Source organism: Oncorhynchus mykiss, chromosome 23 (assembly GCF_057628025.1).
Source record: "Oncorhynchus mykiss isolate SJ-2025 chromosome 23, ASM5762802v1, whole genome shotgun sequence".
NCBI classification, from domain to species: domain Eukaryota; kingdom Metazoa; phylum Chordata; class Actinopteri; order Salmoniformes; family Salmonidae; genus Oncorhynchus; species Oncorhynchus mykiss.
Genome location: NC_143044.1, coordinates 25903989 through 25922592, shown reverse-complemented (window position 1 = coordinate 25922592; position 18604 = coordinate 25903989). Strand labels below are relative to the sequence as shown.

The following is an 18604-nucleotide window of genomic DNA, read 5'->3' as shown; positions in this document are numbered from 1 at the left end:
AAGAAATTATATGTCATGCTGAGTTTTGATGCAGAGTTTTTAGCAGATAAGGTCAAGGTAGGAAGTGTCAGGTATCCCGTGAGAGTTTATGTTATGAAAATATTATGGTGTTTTAGGTGTCAAGGTTATGGGCATAGTGCAGCAGTGTGTAAGAGGGAGATGCCTAGGTGTGCAGGAGGGCATTTTTTAAATTTAACTAGGCAAGTCAGTTAAGAACAAATTCTCATTTACAATGATGGCCTACCAGAATGCAAAAGGCCTCCTGTGGGGATGGGGCCTGGGATTAAAAATACTAAATAAAATATAGGACAAAACACACATCACGACAAGAGAGACACCATAACGCTACATAAAGAGAGACCTAAGACGACATAGCATGGCAGCAACACGTGAAAACATAACATGGTAGCAAAACAACATGGTAGAAACACATGGCAGCAGCACAACATGTTAGCAGCACAAAACATGGTACAAACATTATTGGGCACAAACAACAGCACAAAGGGCAAGAAGGTAGAGACAACAATACATCACGCGAAGCAGCCACAATGGTCATGAGATGAAGGAATGTGCGGAACACACATCGGTGGAGAAAAATGTGTGTTAGTTGTGGGGGTGATCATGGGGCTGGAGATCAGAGATGTCCTGTGAGAGAAAGGCAGATTGAGGTTGCCAGGGTTAGAGTAGTACAGAAAGTGCCGTATGCTGACGCATGGGTACAGGGTGAGGGATCCTGAGAGGATTCCTGTGAGTAGGCAGAGATCAAGAGAGTGATAGGAATAATATGTGCTTCAGTAAAGTGGGATTTTTAGCATTCATAGCCATGGTTGTTAATTGTACTGCAGAAATGGATGGAAAGTCACAGAAAATAGAGGTTGTAGTGGCAGCGGCAGAGAAGTACTTTAGATTGCAAGGATTTACTGCAGAACAGTTGCAGGGGGTGTTTAACCTTATCTAGTCTTCTGGAGTAGTACTAGATAAGGTAAAATACTGGAATGTGTGTGTTTTTTTTTTTTAGAGAGAGGGCTAATAGGTGGTAGGGCAATTTTCCTTTCCCCCAATTTGTTATTTAAGCAATAAGGCTCGAGGAGGTGTGGTATATGGCCAATATACCATGGGTAAGGGCTGTTCTCAAGCACAACAACGCGGAGTGCCTGGATACAGCCCTTAGCCGTGGTATATTGGCCATATACCACAAACCTCAGTGCCTTATTGCCATTATAAACTGGTTACCAACGTGATTAGAGCAGTGAAAATAAATGTTTTGTCATACCCGTGGTATACGGTCTGATATACCACAGCTGTCAGCCAATCAGCATTCAGTGCCCAGTTTTTATAATATTGTATCAAATAATATAATTAGGTAGGCCGTGAATGGCCTCACACACCCGTACAGTAGGTGGCAGTGTATGCACCTAAAAGTTGGATGGGATCCGCCAACGAAATCCCAAAGAATAAGTAATTGTTTTTCAAGTCTCTGCAAGGTGTGTAGAGTGAGCACAGCTTGACATTGAAGCTAGGTATGTTTTGGTGATTTTATTGACAGTGTTTTACATGTTGTAAATGTGTAGCTACCTCGAGCTAACGGAAGACGCGAACGTTCTGCAGTTTCCTATTTCTTAAACGTGCGCTAGCTAGAAGTTAGCCATCTAGCTAGCTGACGTTAGTGGTTGTTTTTTAATTGCACATAGTAAGAAGTCACCGTGTTCGTTCACAATATAGTCATTTATGTCAAGACAGTATGTCAGCCTCACATGCTACAATATTGGACAAGCAAACTGAAATGGTCAAACGTTAGCTACCTAAACTTAAGCATGCTATCGTTAGCCTCCGATTTTGATAACGTTAACTGCACTCATATCGCTGCGAGATGCAGGTTGATTTGTATCCATCTACTACTATATATTGAAAATTGTAGGTAACTTTACACTTCTAGCTTGGTCTTCCTTTCTCCTTTACCTGTCGTGAGTGTCAGGCACCAATCACATGCGTTATTGCATTAAAGCTTGCCTTGGGTTCACTTTGTAATTTTAGGGTACAATTATTATTTACAGTAGCATATCGTTGCGCCATATCGGACGCTAAAAAAAACGGAAATGGCGTCCATTAGGGGGTACGCCCATGTAAAATAAGGTGTCCATTAAAACGAAATGAAATGGATTCACATGTCCATGTACTTTACCCAATTTGTTTTGTTAGTCCTAACGAAGGCGTCGTCTCGTAAAAAAAAAAAAAAAAGACCGGTCACGTTATCAACGCATTGGAGAACAGTCTGATTTTACTCGTATACTATTGATCAACAATGAAAGTATCGACGCCTGTCACTTCATGGGACTCAATTGTCATTTACAGAATGTGGATATTTATTTGTGCACTATTATCAGGAAGACAAATGCATAATAACAAGCAAATGTCTTGGTATTTGTTTCCTAAAAGCCTTGATTATATTTAAATCGTATTTTATTAACTAATTAGGAAAATAATAATTCTAACCTGTCTAGCTTTTTTCATTTTGCATTAGCATCAAACAAACATTCTAGGTGCATTTTACAGTTTAGCATTTTCACTTGGATAATTTAGCTTAAATTCTATTGTAAAATTGAGAGCCATAAGAACAGAAAAACGAGGTGGTTAAATAACTTTTATTAGAATAACATAACTAAACCCTCCACATCCCACCCACCCCAAAAAAAATATTTTAACTGATTTCTTTTTAAAGAGCTACACCATGTGCATATACAGTGCGTCCTGATATGATATGAAAAATAAGGTCCTAATGCTTCCAAAACCATACCGCAAGCCACGAGTCTTAATGTCCAGATTGAGTGTCTGGCCTCTTAACAAGACTACCCCGACACCTTCATCCAATGTGTAATGCAATGGAACTGAGTGTCATGATCAAGGGCTATACTGGGTAGTGATTACCCTCGCCATAACATTAAAATAACTGCGTGAAAGCAGTACTCGACAGGTGGGAGTGAAGGACACTGTGCCAGTGTCCTAGCAAGCTTGTAGCCTCAATGGCAGTGGGCATGGCATGTATTAAGTGACATATAGTGGGCATGGCATGTAGTAAACATGGTCTGCAGATAGACCATTCAGCTAGAAAGACCTCTGTTTATCATCTGACTACCTAGGAAACCAAACATCATGATAACTCTAGTGGCTGAAAGCTAGGCTTTTCATTTTTCAGTTTGTTTATTGTTGTACTGCAAGGCTCTGATGTAGCCTTGGTCAGATGATGCATAGCCTAGATGTGCATGTAAAAGACAGCTAGTAACGTATTTGCAGACTGTGTGCTGGACTGGTCATCCCCTATCCACATTGATGGAACAGTAGTGGAGAGGGTAGTAAGTTTTAAGTTCCTCGGCGTACACATCACAGACAAACTGAATTGGTGCACCCACACAGACAGCATCGTGAAGAAGGTGCAGCAGCGCCTCTTCAACCTCAGGAGGCTGAAGAAATTTGGCTTGTCACCAAAAGCACTCACAAACTTCTACAGATGCACAATCGAGAGCATCCTGTCGGGCTGTATCACCGCCTGGTACGGCAACTGCTCCGCCCACAACCGTAAGGCTTCCAGAGGGTAGTGAGGTCTGCACAACGCATCACCGGGGGCAAACTACCTGCCCTCCAGGACACCTACACCACCCGATGTCACAGGAAGGCCATAAAGATCATCAAGGACAACAACCACCCGAGCCACTGCCTGTTCACCCCGCTATCATCCAGAAGGCGAGGTCAGTACAGGTGCATCAAAGCTGGGACCGAGAGACTGAAAAACAGCTTCTATCTCAAGGCCATCAGACTGTTAAACAGCCACCACTAACATTGAGTGGCTGCTGCCAACACACTGACTCAACTACAGCCACTTTAATAATGGGAATTGATGGGAAATGATGTAAAATATATCACTAGCCACTTTAAACAATGCTACCTAATATAATGTTTACATACCCTACATTATTCATCTCATATGTATATGTATATAATGTACTCTATATCATCTACTGCATCTTTATGTAATACATGTATCACTAGCCACTTCAACTATACCACTTTGTTTACATACTCATCTCATATGTATATACTGCACTCAATACCATCTACTGTATCTTGCCTATGCCGCTCTGTACCATCACTCACTCATATATCTTCATGTACATATTCTTTATCCCCTTACACTTGTGTGTATAAGGTAGTAGTTTTGGAATTGTTAGCTAGATTACTTGTTGGTTATTACTGCATTGTCGGAACTAGAAGCACAAGCATTTCGCTACACTCGCATTAACATCTGCTAACCATGTGTATGTGACAAATACAATTTGATTTGATGATTTGATTTTTAATTCAGATTGAATTAATGCTAAAAGAAGGTTCAGAATGCCAATGTAATTCCCTTCAATAATGTTTAGGCTAATAATTCTGATGCATTTAGGAGCAAGCTAATTTGTCAGAGAATTTAGATAAGGCCTGACTTTTTGTATTCAACACTCCTGTATTAGGATTTTGAGGAGGAGACTATAGGTGCAGTAGGCCCCTCCAATCACTAGGATTGTTTTGGCCACAGAGAAAGAGAGGAAGTGAGAGCTATAAATGAATCGGAGAGGTAGGGGACTTACCGTGCTATCAAGGCTTAGGCCTAGCTGGGGAGAAGGACTTATCTTTTGAAATATGTTGAATTTGTTGACAAGGTCTATTTTGTCTTTCTTTTTGTCCCCCCCAAAATGTCACTGAAGAAAGTCTTTGTCAAATGTGCAGAGAATTAAACCCATGCCTAACTAACATATGTTTCTGTTAACGGGTCTCAAAGTAAAACAAGGATGTCTGGAGATCTGGACATTAACATCAAGGAGCCACGATGGGACCAGAGCACATTCATGGGCCGCGCCCAGCACTTCTTCTTCGTCACTGACCCCAGGAACATTCTGAAGTCCTCTGAGACCCTGGAGGATGCACGGGTTACTGTGGAGAAATACAGGTACGGTGGGAGGAGAGGGAAGGATGGGTGAGGATAATGTGGCGGAACGGGTGGGTGGAACTGCTGTCAAATGAGATGCTGAGAGCACATGGGTCACTGGATAATTAACAGGTATAGATGGAGGAGGGGTGAGGTCCTGGGAAGGAAAATGATGATACATTGGAAAGCTACTGCATTACTCCCCTCTCCGTACGATGGGGTGTGTGGTGCCTGGGAAGGAATTCCTTTACATTATTGGAAGCATCAAACCAAAAATCTATTGATTCTGTGGCTCGTCATGTATGATCACGGAAACAATCTATAGCAGTGTCTCTGAACTGAAGAGTTCAAGAAGTTAGCTAGCTGTCGTCATAACCTGATCTCCCCCCTCCCACCACGGCATAATAAGAGAAAGAAACAAACAACATTTGACAGACAAACAACTAATTAGGCTTGGCCTGTAGGCTAGAACATCTGGCCTACTGGTTTCTCCTTTACACCAGAGATGAACTGAAAACACAAAAATAAATATGTAAGACTAAGCTGTGTCTTTGTTATGAACAAATGCAGAAATGGGCACATTCCTTTAAAACAACGGATGTACTTATATTATGCTTTGTGCTGAATTTTTGTCAATCATTCATTCATTCATTCATTGTTTAAAGAGTTTGATGTACTTGTGTCCAGGTTAGGAGTGGTGAAGCCAGGTCTGACAGAAGATGAGCTGTGGAGAGCCAAGTACATCTATGACTCTGCCTTCCACCCTGACACTGGCGAAAAGATGGTGGTGGTGGGACGCATGTCTGCCCAGGTCCCCATGAACATGACCATCACCGGATGCATGCTCACATTCTACAGGTACTACTAGGGTGTATTCCGTTTTCAATTTAATACATGTTAAATACAATTTGTGTGTAGCATAACATACAGAACAGGTAAAAAACAATCCCAACATATCAGATGGTGAAATTGTTTGAGAGAAATGCATAGATTATGTGAAATAAATTCAGCCTGTTTTACCACGGAATTAGGTCAATCTGCATTCTGTGTTTTTGCAGCCCGTATGGAATTTTCTGTAGAGCCCTCTGCACCTTGAGGCTGTTATCTCTAGGGCAGTTCAGGTTGTTGATGGAGGACCTCCGTGTTTAGGAATGTGACTGCTTTTCTTGAATTGCTTGTAACTATTTTATGTTTTTATGCATTGTATTTGTATGATTTGTGTACATGCAGGGCTCCCTTGAAAAAGAGGCCTTGGTCTCAATGGGATTTCCCTGCTAAAATAAAGTCGCACTGTAACACCATTATGTAAACATTGCACGGAAGTGGAAAGTTACATTTTTAGCTGTTTTAAAAGTCATGATTTAGCTTTGTTTTCTAGGAGAAATTCAAACAATCTGCCTCAATGAAATATCAGAAATGATTCATGCTTATTCTCACTTTCCTTGTCCTCCTTCTCTCATCTTTCCCTTTTCCCTACCCTTCTCTCCCATTTTTACATAATTTTGCCTTTCCATATCCCCTCCCTTTTATCTCCCCTTTCTGTAATCCCTTTAACATCTCTCACCTTCTCTCCTCCCCTCACCCCTTTTGACCCTCTTTCCTCCCCTCCTCTCTTCTCACCTCTCTTGAACCTCTACTCCTCCAGGACGACTCCAGCCGTTGTGTTCTGGCAGTGGGTGAACCAGTCCTTTAACGCTGTGGTCAACTACAGCAACCGCAGTGGAGACTCTGCCCTCACCACCAAGTAGGGACTGGGACCACTTACACCACAACCACATTACTAAACCAGCCCTACAGTACCTGTAACTGGCTAGTACTATGGTGCATCTCATAGCCTTAGCTACTGTATCTTCCACTCCTCATCTGCTTTCCTTCATCAGTACTGATCTGAAAGGACATGGATAGGTGGTGAGCAAATCCCCATAACATTTCCCCGCTGTTGCTTTCACCGGTCTTCTCTTTCTCCATCGGTGCAGATTAAGGAAAAGATACAAGGAGAGAAGACCATAGTAGACTATTGATGTGCACCCCTAGCCTAGCTCTGTATGGGGGCCTCCTGTCATGCAGGGCAAAGCAGAGGCTAGCCAGTGGAACCCCAGTCCACTACATTCCCCTTACAGCGGTATAATAACCCACTCTTTAGTTCAGTATGCTCCTCCATTCCACCTGAAAGACTGTAGCTGTAACTCTGCTTCACTGTCTACAGTAGATATAGGAAGCAAGGCGTTAGCATACATGTGTCTGGTCTGGGGCCAAGGGTGCCACTTTAGACTATTTATATGCACCTACTTAACCAGGACACATGCGGAATGAGAACAAGCAATGCTGGTGCTTCTCAGTTTATATGGAAAGAGCATGTCATGACTGGGGACCATTTTAAATCATTATTACTGTGGAGAGATTCCTGAACTGTACATCGTCATGTCTGCCTGACTTGTCAAGTTTTGCAATAAATATTGCTTATGATTTGAATGCATGTATTCCGTATGCATTGTGACCATGTGCATTGTGACTTGAGACCTCTCTCTGCGTATTAGATAAGACTAGATTCTGGTAAATGCTTGGAACAGGAACATTATTGAGGCTCAGTAAATTGTTTTAGTAAGATGCTAAGATGTAAATGTGCGCCCCTATGTTCTCTCAGTCAGCTGGCTGCAGCGTACATCAGTGCCACCACAGGAGCTGTAGTCACAGCCCTGGGACTCAAGTCACTAGCCAAGGTACGGGACTGTCTAAGGATCATCTTAGTTCAAGTTGATTTACACTTCGCTTTACATTTTAGCTCCATGAAAAATCAACATTGAAACAAACTCCGTCTCTCCCCAGCGCCTTCCAGCCGTCATGAGCCGGTTCGTCCCTTTCTTTGCTGTAGCGGCTGCCAACTGTATCAACATCCCCTTCATGAGGCAGAGGTGAGCTAGAATTTAAAGACACCACAACCAATGTTCCCTCTAAGCTGCGGGTGTGCCCCAGGACTGCCGCGCAGAAGAAATGTGAGCCCACGCAGAGAAGCACAAGATTAGAAAGTTGAGTGAAGTTCAGATTTTTCCCCCTTAGCTAACACTATCAGCGTTTCCCTTTACTGTGGGATTTGTGATTGAATCAACACATTATCAAAGTTCAATGCAACTGAGAGTCATCTTTGTCGAACAATCGATTGGTCACATTTTAAATGGTGTATTTTTCCATATATAGACACTTCCTATGTGTTTTATTCAAATCAGCTATATGCACTGAGCTTGTCTGATGCTTTAAACTCTCTGTTTGATTAAATAATGAAGACACACAAATTACTCGAGGGAGTGCGACGGCAATTGATTTGATTGTGCAGGGCCGGACTTAGTAAAAAAATATAATATATTTTACATTGAGTGACTGACTAGTTACGTTGTCTCTCTCCTCCCTGCTGTGGCACAAATCACAGCGATTGACTTTGTGACTAGCACTCCTTCCTCACTCTCCTCAATACCACAGAAAATCAACAGTGTTTATCGCGCTGTCCGTGTTGCTGAAGCTGCAACATAATTACAGCCATTTCTGACAAGTTTTGTTACCGAAATCCCTCTTGTGTAGGAAAAACATTCCCTCAACCCTTGCTCTCTTTAGGTGACACATATATGCATTGCATGCACGTGACCAATAGGGCCTGATTTATAGCAATCAATAAATTGGTTATAACAAACTCTGAACACTAACACGTGACAGCAAAATGAATGCCGAGAACGTGACAAATAAACTCGAAACGGGGGAATGTTTACTGGTTGCTCAGGAGTTAAAGGGGAAGTCAGACATGTGGAATACATTTGACAAGTTGTGGAAAATACTGGAGATCAAGAAAAAGAAGGTAAGGAGCAAGTGCTATGTGCTTATTGTGTGTGCCAAACAGGTGCTGTTTTTCTTATCGTTTGGAACAATGTAAGCAACACTAAATAAATAACATTCAAACGACACTAAAAACAGTCTCATGCATTCGTGAATACAATTGCCGAAATGGAACGATTTATTGTTTACACAAATTATTCAAGGATGGCTTTATTTTATTTTCAAACTAAAATGCTTGCTTGCATTTCAAATCACGAATGACTCATATGCAACAATATCCTGGTTAACTTTGGACATAGCAACATGATTTGGCTGAATTTCATTCTCTCCTTATGTCCCTTTTCTTAGGGAGCTGAAGTACGGCATTTCAGTGACAGACGAGGAAGGGAACCGGTTAGGAGAGTCAGTCACCGCTGCCAAGTCAGGCATCATCCAGGTGGTGGTGTCCAGGATTGGCATGGCTGTGCCAGCTATGGGTAAGCACTGTGTTTCGGACACAATGTGACTGACCACCTGGATTTGGACTGGTGTTTTTTATTTTTTTTATTATTTTTTTTTACATTGGATGAAAGTAGAGACTCCGAGCTACAAAATTGTGTATCAAACACTGCACTAGAGGAACAATGTGAAAGTAATTCTGCTTTGAAAGTTGATGAATATGTAACCCTGCTTTTGAGAAAATGGCCCTTCAATGTTTTAGTACACCTACTGGAGAGCTCTTTGTCTACACCTATTCAGCATCGTTCACACCCTCTTAAGCCTTAGCCCCACCCATCTCTTTAAGAATGAATGTGTGAGGCCATGTCCTAAACAGAGTTAGTAAGGTAGTGTAGTAAACTATCAAAGTAGTAGCCTACAACAAGGAAAAACTCCAGTTAAAAATACACTTGTCTATATCCTAATGTGACTTTGGTGCAGGTCATGTTCTTGACATTACCGTCTCTGATAAACGCACACTATATCAAATTAAATCAGTTTATTTGTCAAATGCACAGGATACAGAAGGGGTAAATGGTACAGTGAAATGGTTACTTGCATATTTGCATAGGAAGTATCCACATAAAAAATATAGTGTAATTATTAGATGCTTACCTAGACACACTTGTCTAAATTGATGGTTCATGTGAAAGAAATGCTATAACCAACCCAAGCCACATCTAGCTAAGTGGATGGGTCATTATTGTCTAGCTAGCTAAACGATGAACTATAATCCCAACCCATACTATTAGCAATACAAACAGATTGTCATAGCTAGCCACTATGCATGAAATGCTATAGTATGAATCTGCAAGTAGCTAAAGCTAACAAACTAAGTTCATTGTTAGCTAACTAACATTAGACTATAGCTAGCAATTCAAATGGCTTCCTCAGATACAAATAATATTACTACACAGATCATACACGTAGCGTTAGCTAGCGAGCAGCACGCTAACATTCGCTAGCTAGCCAACAGTATGCTTTAACTTGCAATGAAAATGACTTTCTGACTAAATTAGAAACCGTATAATATCTGAAAAATTAGCTGGACTCTTAGCCGTATACATGGATGAACGCTTCACAGCAGACTTGAAACCCTTTAGCTAACTAAGACGTCCTGTGTTTCCATTTCGTTTGTACAGCTTATTTGGTCCACGTTGTGTCAAGTCACACAGGTTCACACTGACCGTGTGCAGAAAGTAGTCCATCACAACTTTTTCCCCACTGATCTTTGTCGATAGCACCGGCTAAATTCAGGGCAGCAATGTTGTTGTGGGCAGTAGCAACACTTTTGAAGTTCTCCATGGCTAAGGTAATAATATAAAGCTGCAGTAGCAAGGATTATCTACACATACTGAGCAGCTCATGTTTGACTGAAGCGTGTTACATGGCAGACCAATCCGAACTTCTCTCTCTCGCCATGTCCTGCCCATCCATTATCTCAGCCAATCATGGCTAGCGGGAAGTTTCCTGTCCTTCTGTGGCTAAACCAACTAGGCTTGCGATTTAACAATTGTATTCGTATTTACAGATGGCATGCAAGTTTAAGGCACATGAAAGTTAACATGTTCCAGAAGGCATTTCTGCCAAAAAACGCATTTTATAAAATACGTGTTGCCTCTTGAAAGTCCTCATTGTTTTCTCTCTCTCGGTCTGTCCACAGCTATCCCACCTGTGATAATGAACGCCCTGGAGAAGAAAGCCTTTATGAAGGTAATGTTACAAGAGACGAATGGATGCCTGTCATGCTCTCAACAGTCAGTGGGTTTACTGGAGCCGGTACTACATACAGTCAGTGTGTGTGGAGGATAATCTGTGGCATGTAGCCACTGTTGTACTAAGCCTACCCTCTATTTGGAGTTCAAACCACTTAATTAAATAGTGTCATTCTATGTGTGGGGTTTAGCCATGTAAAATATGCTACTTGTTTGTTGGTGTCATGAGAGGCGAGTGGAAATCCAGGCTTCTGTGTTTTGTCGTGTCTGATATCCTGTGTTGATCCACAATCTCTAGCCTGGTCCCAGATCTGTTTGTGCTGTTTTGTCAATGACCATATGAGTAAGCACAAACAGATCTTGGACCAGGCTTGTTAAGCTCTTCGATACTGTCAGTGTAATGTCTATATACTGTCTGTTGGTTTCATAAAAAATTGCTTCAGCTTGGAGTTGCTTTCACAATTTCTGTCTCTGTTTTCTCCTCAGCGGTTCCCAGTCCTAAACGCCCCAGTACAGGTGGGACTGGTGGGTCTGTGGTAAGTATCTAAGGGAGTAATTCTCCTCTCTCAATGACATGCACTGTAAGCAAACTAACCATAACATGTTCTGAATACTGCACGTCACGATTGTATTCCGCGTACTGCTTGTATTGCACTGTTTACCAAACATTATTTTCTCTCTTTCAGTCTGGTGTTTGCAACTCCTCTGTGCTGTGCCCTCTTCCCACAGAAGAGGTAAAGTATGGCCATATGTTACATACCTTAGCTAAAGACAGTGGATCTGCTTTTCTTTAACATAGAGATTGTACTCTCTAATAATCAATGTATTTTTCTCTCTCTGTTTCTGGTCTGTTTTCTCTCCCTCCCCCTCTCTCTCTGTAGTTCTATGGCAGTGAGCAGCCTGGAGACAGATCTTCAGGAGAGTATACTACATAGCAGTCCCCACACTACTACTGTCTTCTTCAACAAAGGCCTTTAGGACCACACAATAACACCCACCATGCATAATCCCCATCTGCTGGTTGGACCTTGCTACTACAGCTCAGTGAGAACAACTGTAAGGCCAAAGATAATATTATATTTATGCCTATTTTTTATTTACCTGTTTGTTTGATGTTCTAGGCTTTTTTGATGTTTTATTTGGGAGAGGTGATAGTGAGGGGTGCGTCTCAGTCCTACAAAGTTGCTTCCTTGTCTGAAATGATTGGTGAAAGCCTACCATTCAAATATTTCTGATTGTACACTGAAATATAAAAGCAACATGCAAAATTTCAACCATTTGACTGAGTTAAAGTTCATATAAGGAAATCAGTCAATTGAAATAAATAAATTAGGCCCTAATCTATGGATTTCACATGACTGGGAGCAAGGCCCACCCACTGGTGAGCCAGGCCCAGCCAATTAGAATTTGTTTTCCCCCACATCCTCAGATGTCCGGGTGGCTGGTCTCAGAGGATCCCACAGGTGAAGATGCCTGATGTGGAGCACCTGTGCTGGCGTGGTTACACGTGGTCTGCGGTTGTGAGGCTGGTTGGACGTACTGTCAAATTCTCTATAACTATGTTGGTGGTGGCTTATGGTAGAGAAATTACCTTTTCAATTCTCTGTCAACAGCTCTGGTGGACATTCCTGCAGATATTTTATTTCAGCTCATGGGTCCAACACTTTACATATTGTGTTTTATATTTTTGTTCAGTATAGATGCAGGAAAGGAGACAAGGGGAGAAAGCCTCTTCGAAGTAATGAAACGCATGCGAGCGTAGTGTGACACATCTTATACTGCTACATTGACAAACAGACTATGGTTTGATTTTATTTCTATTTTGTGCGTTTATCCTCCCTGGGGTTGTTTAATTACTGAATGTTACTGAATGACAAGTTCTATCAACTCACCCCAAACTAGATCACCCCTCGTTTTCAATCCCAGAGAGATTTTTTTCTCCCCAAGGTGTATTTGTTTTTTCCAATGTGTTTGAGATCGTACCCTTTTAAGCCGTGTACACTGAAACCATTCATGACTTGGAATTAGAAAATAGTTTAATTGAATCTGCTAGATATCCACTCCCTCAAATTGGCTCTACTGTAGTCTGTAGTAAAATACAACAGTTGGTTTATTATAACAATATAGACTGGCTTGCTATTAAATTCCTTTTTGTGTCTGCCAGGGTTTTGTTTATCATTGTAAAACCTATTGCTTCAGTGTGCCCTAATGAACATTACCCAGTTGACGAGCAAAGCTTCCCTCTCTCACCACTGCCCTTGGAAATGTACTTACACACACTGTCCCACCAGATAACCTTATCAACCCCTCTCACCCTAGTAACCCTGTCTGTTTTGTTACGAAGAAAACCTTTAGAGATGCTATGACACTGCGTGGGCACTCCTTACTGAGGTTTCAATAAGCACATTCCTAGTTGCACTGATGACAATGATATGCCAGCAGAAAGGTTTATCTAGGATAGAATCTAGGCATAATGTTTCCGCCCCATATCACGGTCTTTCGGCAGGTAGCCTAGTGGCTAAGAGCATTGGGCCAGTAACCGAAAGGTCGCTGGTTCGAATCCCCGGACTGACTAGGTGAAAAATCTGCCGATGTGTCCTTGAGCAAGTTTCTTAACCCTAATTGCTCCTGTAAGTCACTCTGGATGAGTGTTTACTAAATAACTATATATTTATATACACACACTGCTCAAAAAAAAATGAAGGGAACACTAAAATAACACATCCTAGATCTGAATGAATGAAATATTCTTATTAAATATTTTTTTCTTTACATAGTTGAATGTGCTGACAACAAAATCACACAAAAATGATGTATGGAAATCAAATTTATCAACCCATGGAGGTCTGGATTTGGAGTCACACTCAAAATTAAAGTGGAAAACCACACTACAGGCTGATCCAACTTGATGTAATGTCCTTAAAACAAGTCAAAATGAGGCTCAGTAGTGTGTGTGGCCTCCACGTGCCTGTATGACCTCCCTACAATGCCCGGGCATGCTCCTGATGAGGTGGCGGATGGTCTCCTGAGGGATCTCCTCCCAGACCTGGACTAAAGCATCCACCAACTCCTGGACAGTCTGTGGTGCAATGTGGCGTTGGTGGATGAAGCGAGACATGATGTCTCAGATGTGCTCAATTGGATTCAGGTCTGGGGAACAGGCGGGCCAGTCCATAGCATCAATGCCTTCCTCTTGCAGGAACTGCTGACACACTCCAGCAACATGAGGTCTAGCATTGTGCATTAGGAGGAACCCAGGGCCAACCGCACCAGTATATGGTCTCACAAGGGGTCTGAGGATCTCATCTCGGTACCTAATGGCAGTCAGGCTACCTTTGGCGAGCACATGGAGGGCTGTGCGGCCCCCCAAAGAAATGCCACCCCACACCATGACTGACCCACCGCCAAACTGGTCATGCTGGAGGATGTTGCAGGCAGCAGAACGTTCTCCACGGCGTCTCCAGACTGTCACGTCTGTCACATGCTCAGTGTGAACCTGCTTTCATCTGTGAAGAGCACAGGGCGCCAGTGTCGAATTTGTCAATCTTGGTGTTCTCTGGCAAATGCCAAACGTCCTGCACGGTGTTGGGCTGTAAACACAACCCCCACCTGTCGACGTCGGGCCCTCATACCACCCTCATGGAGTCAGTTTCTGACCGTTTGAGCAGACACATGCACATTTGTGGCCTGCTGGAGGTCATTTTGCAGGGCTCTGGCAGTGCTCCTCCTTGCACAAAGGCGGAGGTAGCGGTCCTGCTGCTGGGTTGTTGCCCTCCTACGGCCTCCTCCACGCCTCCTGATGTACTGGCCTGTCTCCTGGTATTGCCTCCATGCTCTGAACACTACGCTGACAGACACCTCAAACCTTCTTGCCACAGCTCGCATTGATGTGCCATCCTGGATGAGCTGCACTACCTGAGCCACTTGTGTGGGTTGTAGACTCCGTCTCATGCTACCATTAGAGTGAAAGCACCGCCAGCATTCAAGTGAACAAAACATCAGCCAGGAAGCATAGGAACTGAGAAGTGGTCTGTGGTCACCACCTGCAGAACCACTCCTTTATTGGGGGTGTCTTGCTAATTGCCTATAATTTCCACCTGTTGTCTATTCCATTTGCACAACAGCATGTGAAATGTATTGTCAATCAGTGTTGCTTCCTAAGTGGACAGTTTGATTTCACAGAAGTGTGATTGACTTGGAGTTACATTGTGTCGTTTAAGTGTTCCCTTTATTTTTTTGAGCATTGTATTGCTCCATTTCTTCACTAGGTGGCAGTAAGACCAACTAACTATTACACATTTCCATTGTGTTTTTGTGTTTGAGAGTCGACTTTGAATGTATTAATCAAAACCACCCATCAGTATTGGCTGGTTGATTTTAGTAAGGCTCGGTCACCTAGCCTGGTACCAGATTTGTTTGTTGTCTTGTCAGGCTATAGATCACCTTTTCCTCTGTCAAAGTCAGTATAGAGCTCCACAGTTGAGGTGTCATAATAACCATAAAACCTAGCGGTCAAACAGGGAAATGGTTCCAATTGTTTTTTCACCATTCATTTTTCTCATAGGGGATTTTAGAAACATTTCATATAAGGGCTGTGTTTTGTGCCGGCTTACCCTAGCGTGAAGTTTTGATAACCATGTACATCTCTCGGACAAGGTGACTTATCTATTCGTCTCTATTTACTCTGATTCAAAAATGCTAATTAGTGTCAAAGTAGACGACATGCAAAACGACATACCTGCAAGCTGCTTCTCGTCATCTCTAGCTGACGCTAACATTCGATAGTTAATCCAGAGATTCTTAACTTTGCCTCGATTCGGCAGTCTCGTTCAGATCATCATGGCATTTGTAGTTCTTTATGATAGCCACATTAGCATTTCAGTTTTCGGGGGTAAATGCAGGTGACTATATTGATAAAAGTCCCTATTGTCCGAGAGAGATTTACATAGTTATCAAAACATCATGCCAGCGTAAGCCTACACGAATCACAGCCCTTATTTTAACGATTGGAACCAGTTCTGTTTAACCGCTAGGTTTTATGGGTATTATGACTAATACTGAGGTACTCTATGGTATGCCTACCATCCCACTGCTTAGTAGTTGCTCACGTCTCTCAATTAAATCAGATATTTAATTGAGAGACGTGCAATGAAGACATTTGTGATTCTTAAGGGTCTGTAACAAGACATTTCAGTGGTCAGTGGTCATGAATGAATCTCCTCTGACTTTTTATTCTATTGCTCTATTTTTAGGAATGACTCCACATAGCCTGGTCCCAGTTCTGTTTGTGCCGTCTTGTTTAGTGTGACAGCGAACATAGAATTTGGCAAGATAACACAAACAGATCTGGAACCAGGCTAGATTCTTCATACTTTTTAGTGCAAATGTTTATCATCATCCATAGACAATCAGCTGCACTGCAGCACAGTGTTATTATGGCCATACTGTAAACATTGCTACATTTATGCCATGGCTTTCAACTGTGAATACCAGGGTTGGAGGTAGTTCCATTTCAATTGACAATTGAAATCCTGGTAGATACTGGTTCATCTGTACTGTACATAAGCACACATGCAGAGTAAATGGATATTCCACAAGTCACATTAATTTAAGTCCATAATTGGTATTTATTATATTCATGTATTTGATGAGCAAGTTGACATCATTGTAAAACTCACTCATTCACTTGCCTATTATTACTATTATTGTTTTCTGGTCCTTTTGGTGGGGAGGTCAATGAAATGTGATTAGAACAAAAATTAACCTAGAGCTAGATCATGCTGATAAACATGCAAGGCTTGCACTATTAATTTAGTCAAGGCAAAGATGTGCTGTGTATCACACACAGCTACAAACCTAGCCAAGGAAGAGACGGGGTTGATAAAGTTGGAAAAGCAGAGCTTCTTAAGTTCATCATTGCTTAAGCTTTATTTGACTAGCATCTACCAGGTTATCCTCATATAATAACTTTCATGTTAAATATATCTCTGGGTTAGCTTCGGCATGTCATAGAATATGATCTCAGCAGCACATTGAAGGCAATATGACGTCGCTACACTCCATGGATGTTTCATGTCAATGTGTGTCCACTTCCAGTAACTCTTGTACTGTTGTTCAATACCCATGTAGTTGTCAGTATTGGAATTCACTTATTGATTTTTTTTTATCCCCTCTGTTTTATTGCATTGGAAGTGTTGTCACACCTGAACTATGTAAGATGTATTTACTCAGAGCTATAGAATAAAGTGTTAAAATAAATTATTTCAATCTGAATGTTCCACAACATTGTGCCCTGCTTAATGTGTTAACGGATCTGACGTTAGGGTGAGACACACTCCGCATTGCTCAATGTTTACAGACCGCAGTCTTCCAACAAAGGAGTGGTCCTACAAGGTCACCTACAGCACCTCCTATAGTACACCAACCATTGCCTGAGGTAAACTCTACTTGTTTCGTAGAATGCCTTTGTCCAAAAGCCAGTAAAAACAGGAGGGATTGAAAAAGAAAACGAGAGCTACATAAGTAGATGAACTGTGACATGAAAGGGATGTTCTGAATGTAGAACTTTCTAAAAATGTATTTTTTTTTCACCCAGTAACCTGTGTGAAAAGACTGGTGGCAGCAACACCCAATACAATAAGCCAAGTCGTCCTGATGAAAAGAGACAAGAGGATGATGGTGTGACGAGGTCTAGGGTTTATTGTGCTTTGCATTCTCATACAGACCTGTTTCAGGCACCCTGGCCATAGTGAGGCAGTGTGTGTTTGGATATCGAACCTGCTCCCCTCGTTGCCGAGTTTACAGTCAGGTCTTCATTAATAACACAGACCACACACAAGTCACGCTTGAGTACCTGAACATGTAACACATTCATTCACAGGTAAACATGAAATACATAGAATCCAGATGCATTGAGCAGTGCTTCCCAACCCTGGTCCTCGTGTACCCCCAACAGTACACATTCTCGTTGTAGCCCTGGACAAACACACCTCATTGAGGGCTTGATGATTAGTTGACAAGTTGAATCAGGTGTGCTTGTCCAGGGTTACAATAAAAAAAAGTATTACTTTTTTGTTGGTGGTTCTCGAGGACTAGGGTTGGGAAACACTGGCATAGAGAACCATGCATTCCTCAAGTTGAGTTCGACTCCATTGGAGACATCAATAAAAGCGTGAAACACACCATCGTAGATCTACTTCTCTTTCCCAAAGGATGAGTAATGTACAAGTGTTCTCACAGTTTAGTGCATGCTGTAAGGTCCCTGACTGAGAATGTCTTTAACCAGGTAAGACATGAGAACACATTCTCTTTTACAATAACGACCTGACCCAGGCCTTTAGGCTATAGAACACATCTAGAGAAAAGAGAAGCTACACATTCATTTTCCAATGGGCTTATGAGTGCAGGAAGTTAATGGTGTAGGAGCTAATGAGCAGTGAAGATTATTCACCTGAGCATACTAGAACATTCACATTTTTATCGAGGAAGTGACACGTTTCATATGTCCTATGATAGGTGGAGCTAGCAATCTGAGAACTCAAAGGTTAACCAATGTGAACGACAGATACGGAAAATGCCCTTTTCTAGATCAAATGTCAGATGTTTTGTAATCATACAAAACTCAACA

At 42.0% G+C, this 18604-nt stretch overlaps 1 protein-coding gene across 2 annotated transcripts; it reads left to right on the top strand.

The window, feature by feature from the left end:
* The first annotated feature begins 1410 nt into the window (after positions 1-1410).
* LOC110502652 (sideroflexin-1) lies at positions 1411-17260 on the top strand. 2 transcript variants are annotated; one of them, XM_090217195.1, is made up of 12 exons: positions 1430-1520; positions 3412-3743; positions 4817-4984; positions 5651-5821; positions 6609-6707; positions 7608-7683; positions 7790-7875; positions 9134-9261; positions 10926-10975; positions 11464-11513; positions 11664-11711; positions 11859-13142. In XM_090217195.1, exons 2-12 carry the CDS (start codon positions 3658-3660, stop codon positions 11953-11955), a joined length of 1059 nt encoding a protein of 352 aa, XP_090073321.1. In that variant the 5' UTR covers positions 1430-1520; positions 3412-3657; the 3' UTR covers positions 11956-13142. The 2 variants fall into 2 exon arrangements, with proteins under 2 accessions (XP_036816249.2, XP_090073321.1); XM_036960354.2 differs by lacking the exon at positions 3412-3743 and having other exon boundaries at positions 1411-1520; positions 11859-17260.
* The last annotated feature ends 1344 nt before the right edge of the window (positions 17261-18604 follow it).

Bases quoted from the DNA above. Each gene is read 5' to 3' on its own strand.
- LOC110502652 (XM_090217195.1), top strand. From the start codon at position 3,658: ATGTCACAGGAAGGCCATAAAGATCATCAAGGACAACAACCACCCGAG. The intron at 5,822-6,608 runs GTACTACTAGGG...CTACTCCTCCAG, and splicing joins TGCATGCTCACATTCTACAG to GACGACTCCAGCCGTTGTGT. The intron at 7,684-7,789 runs GTACGGGACTGT...GTCTCTCCCCAG, and splicing joins GACTCAAGTCACTAGCCAAG to CGCCTTCCAGCCGTCATGAG.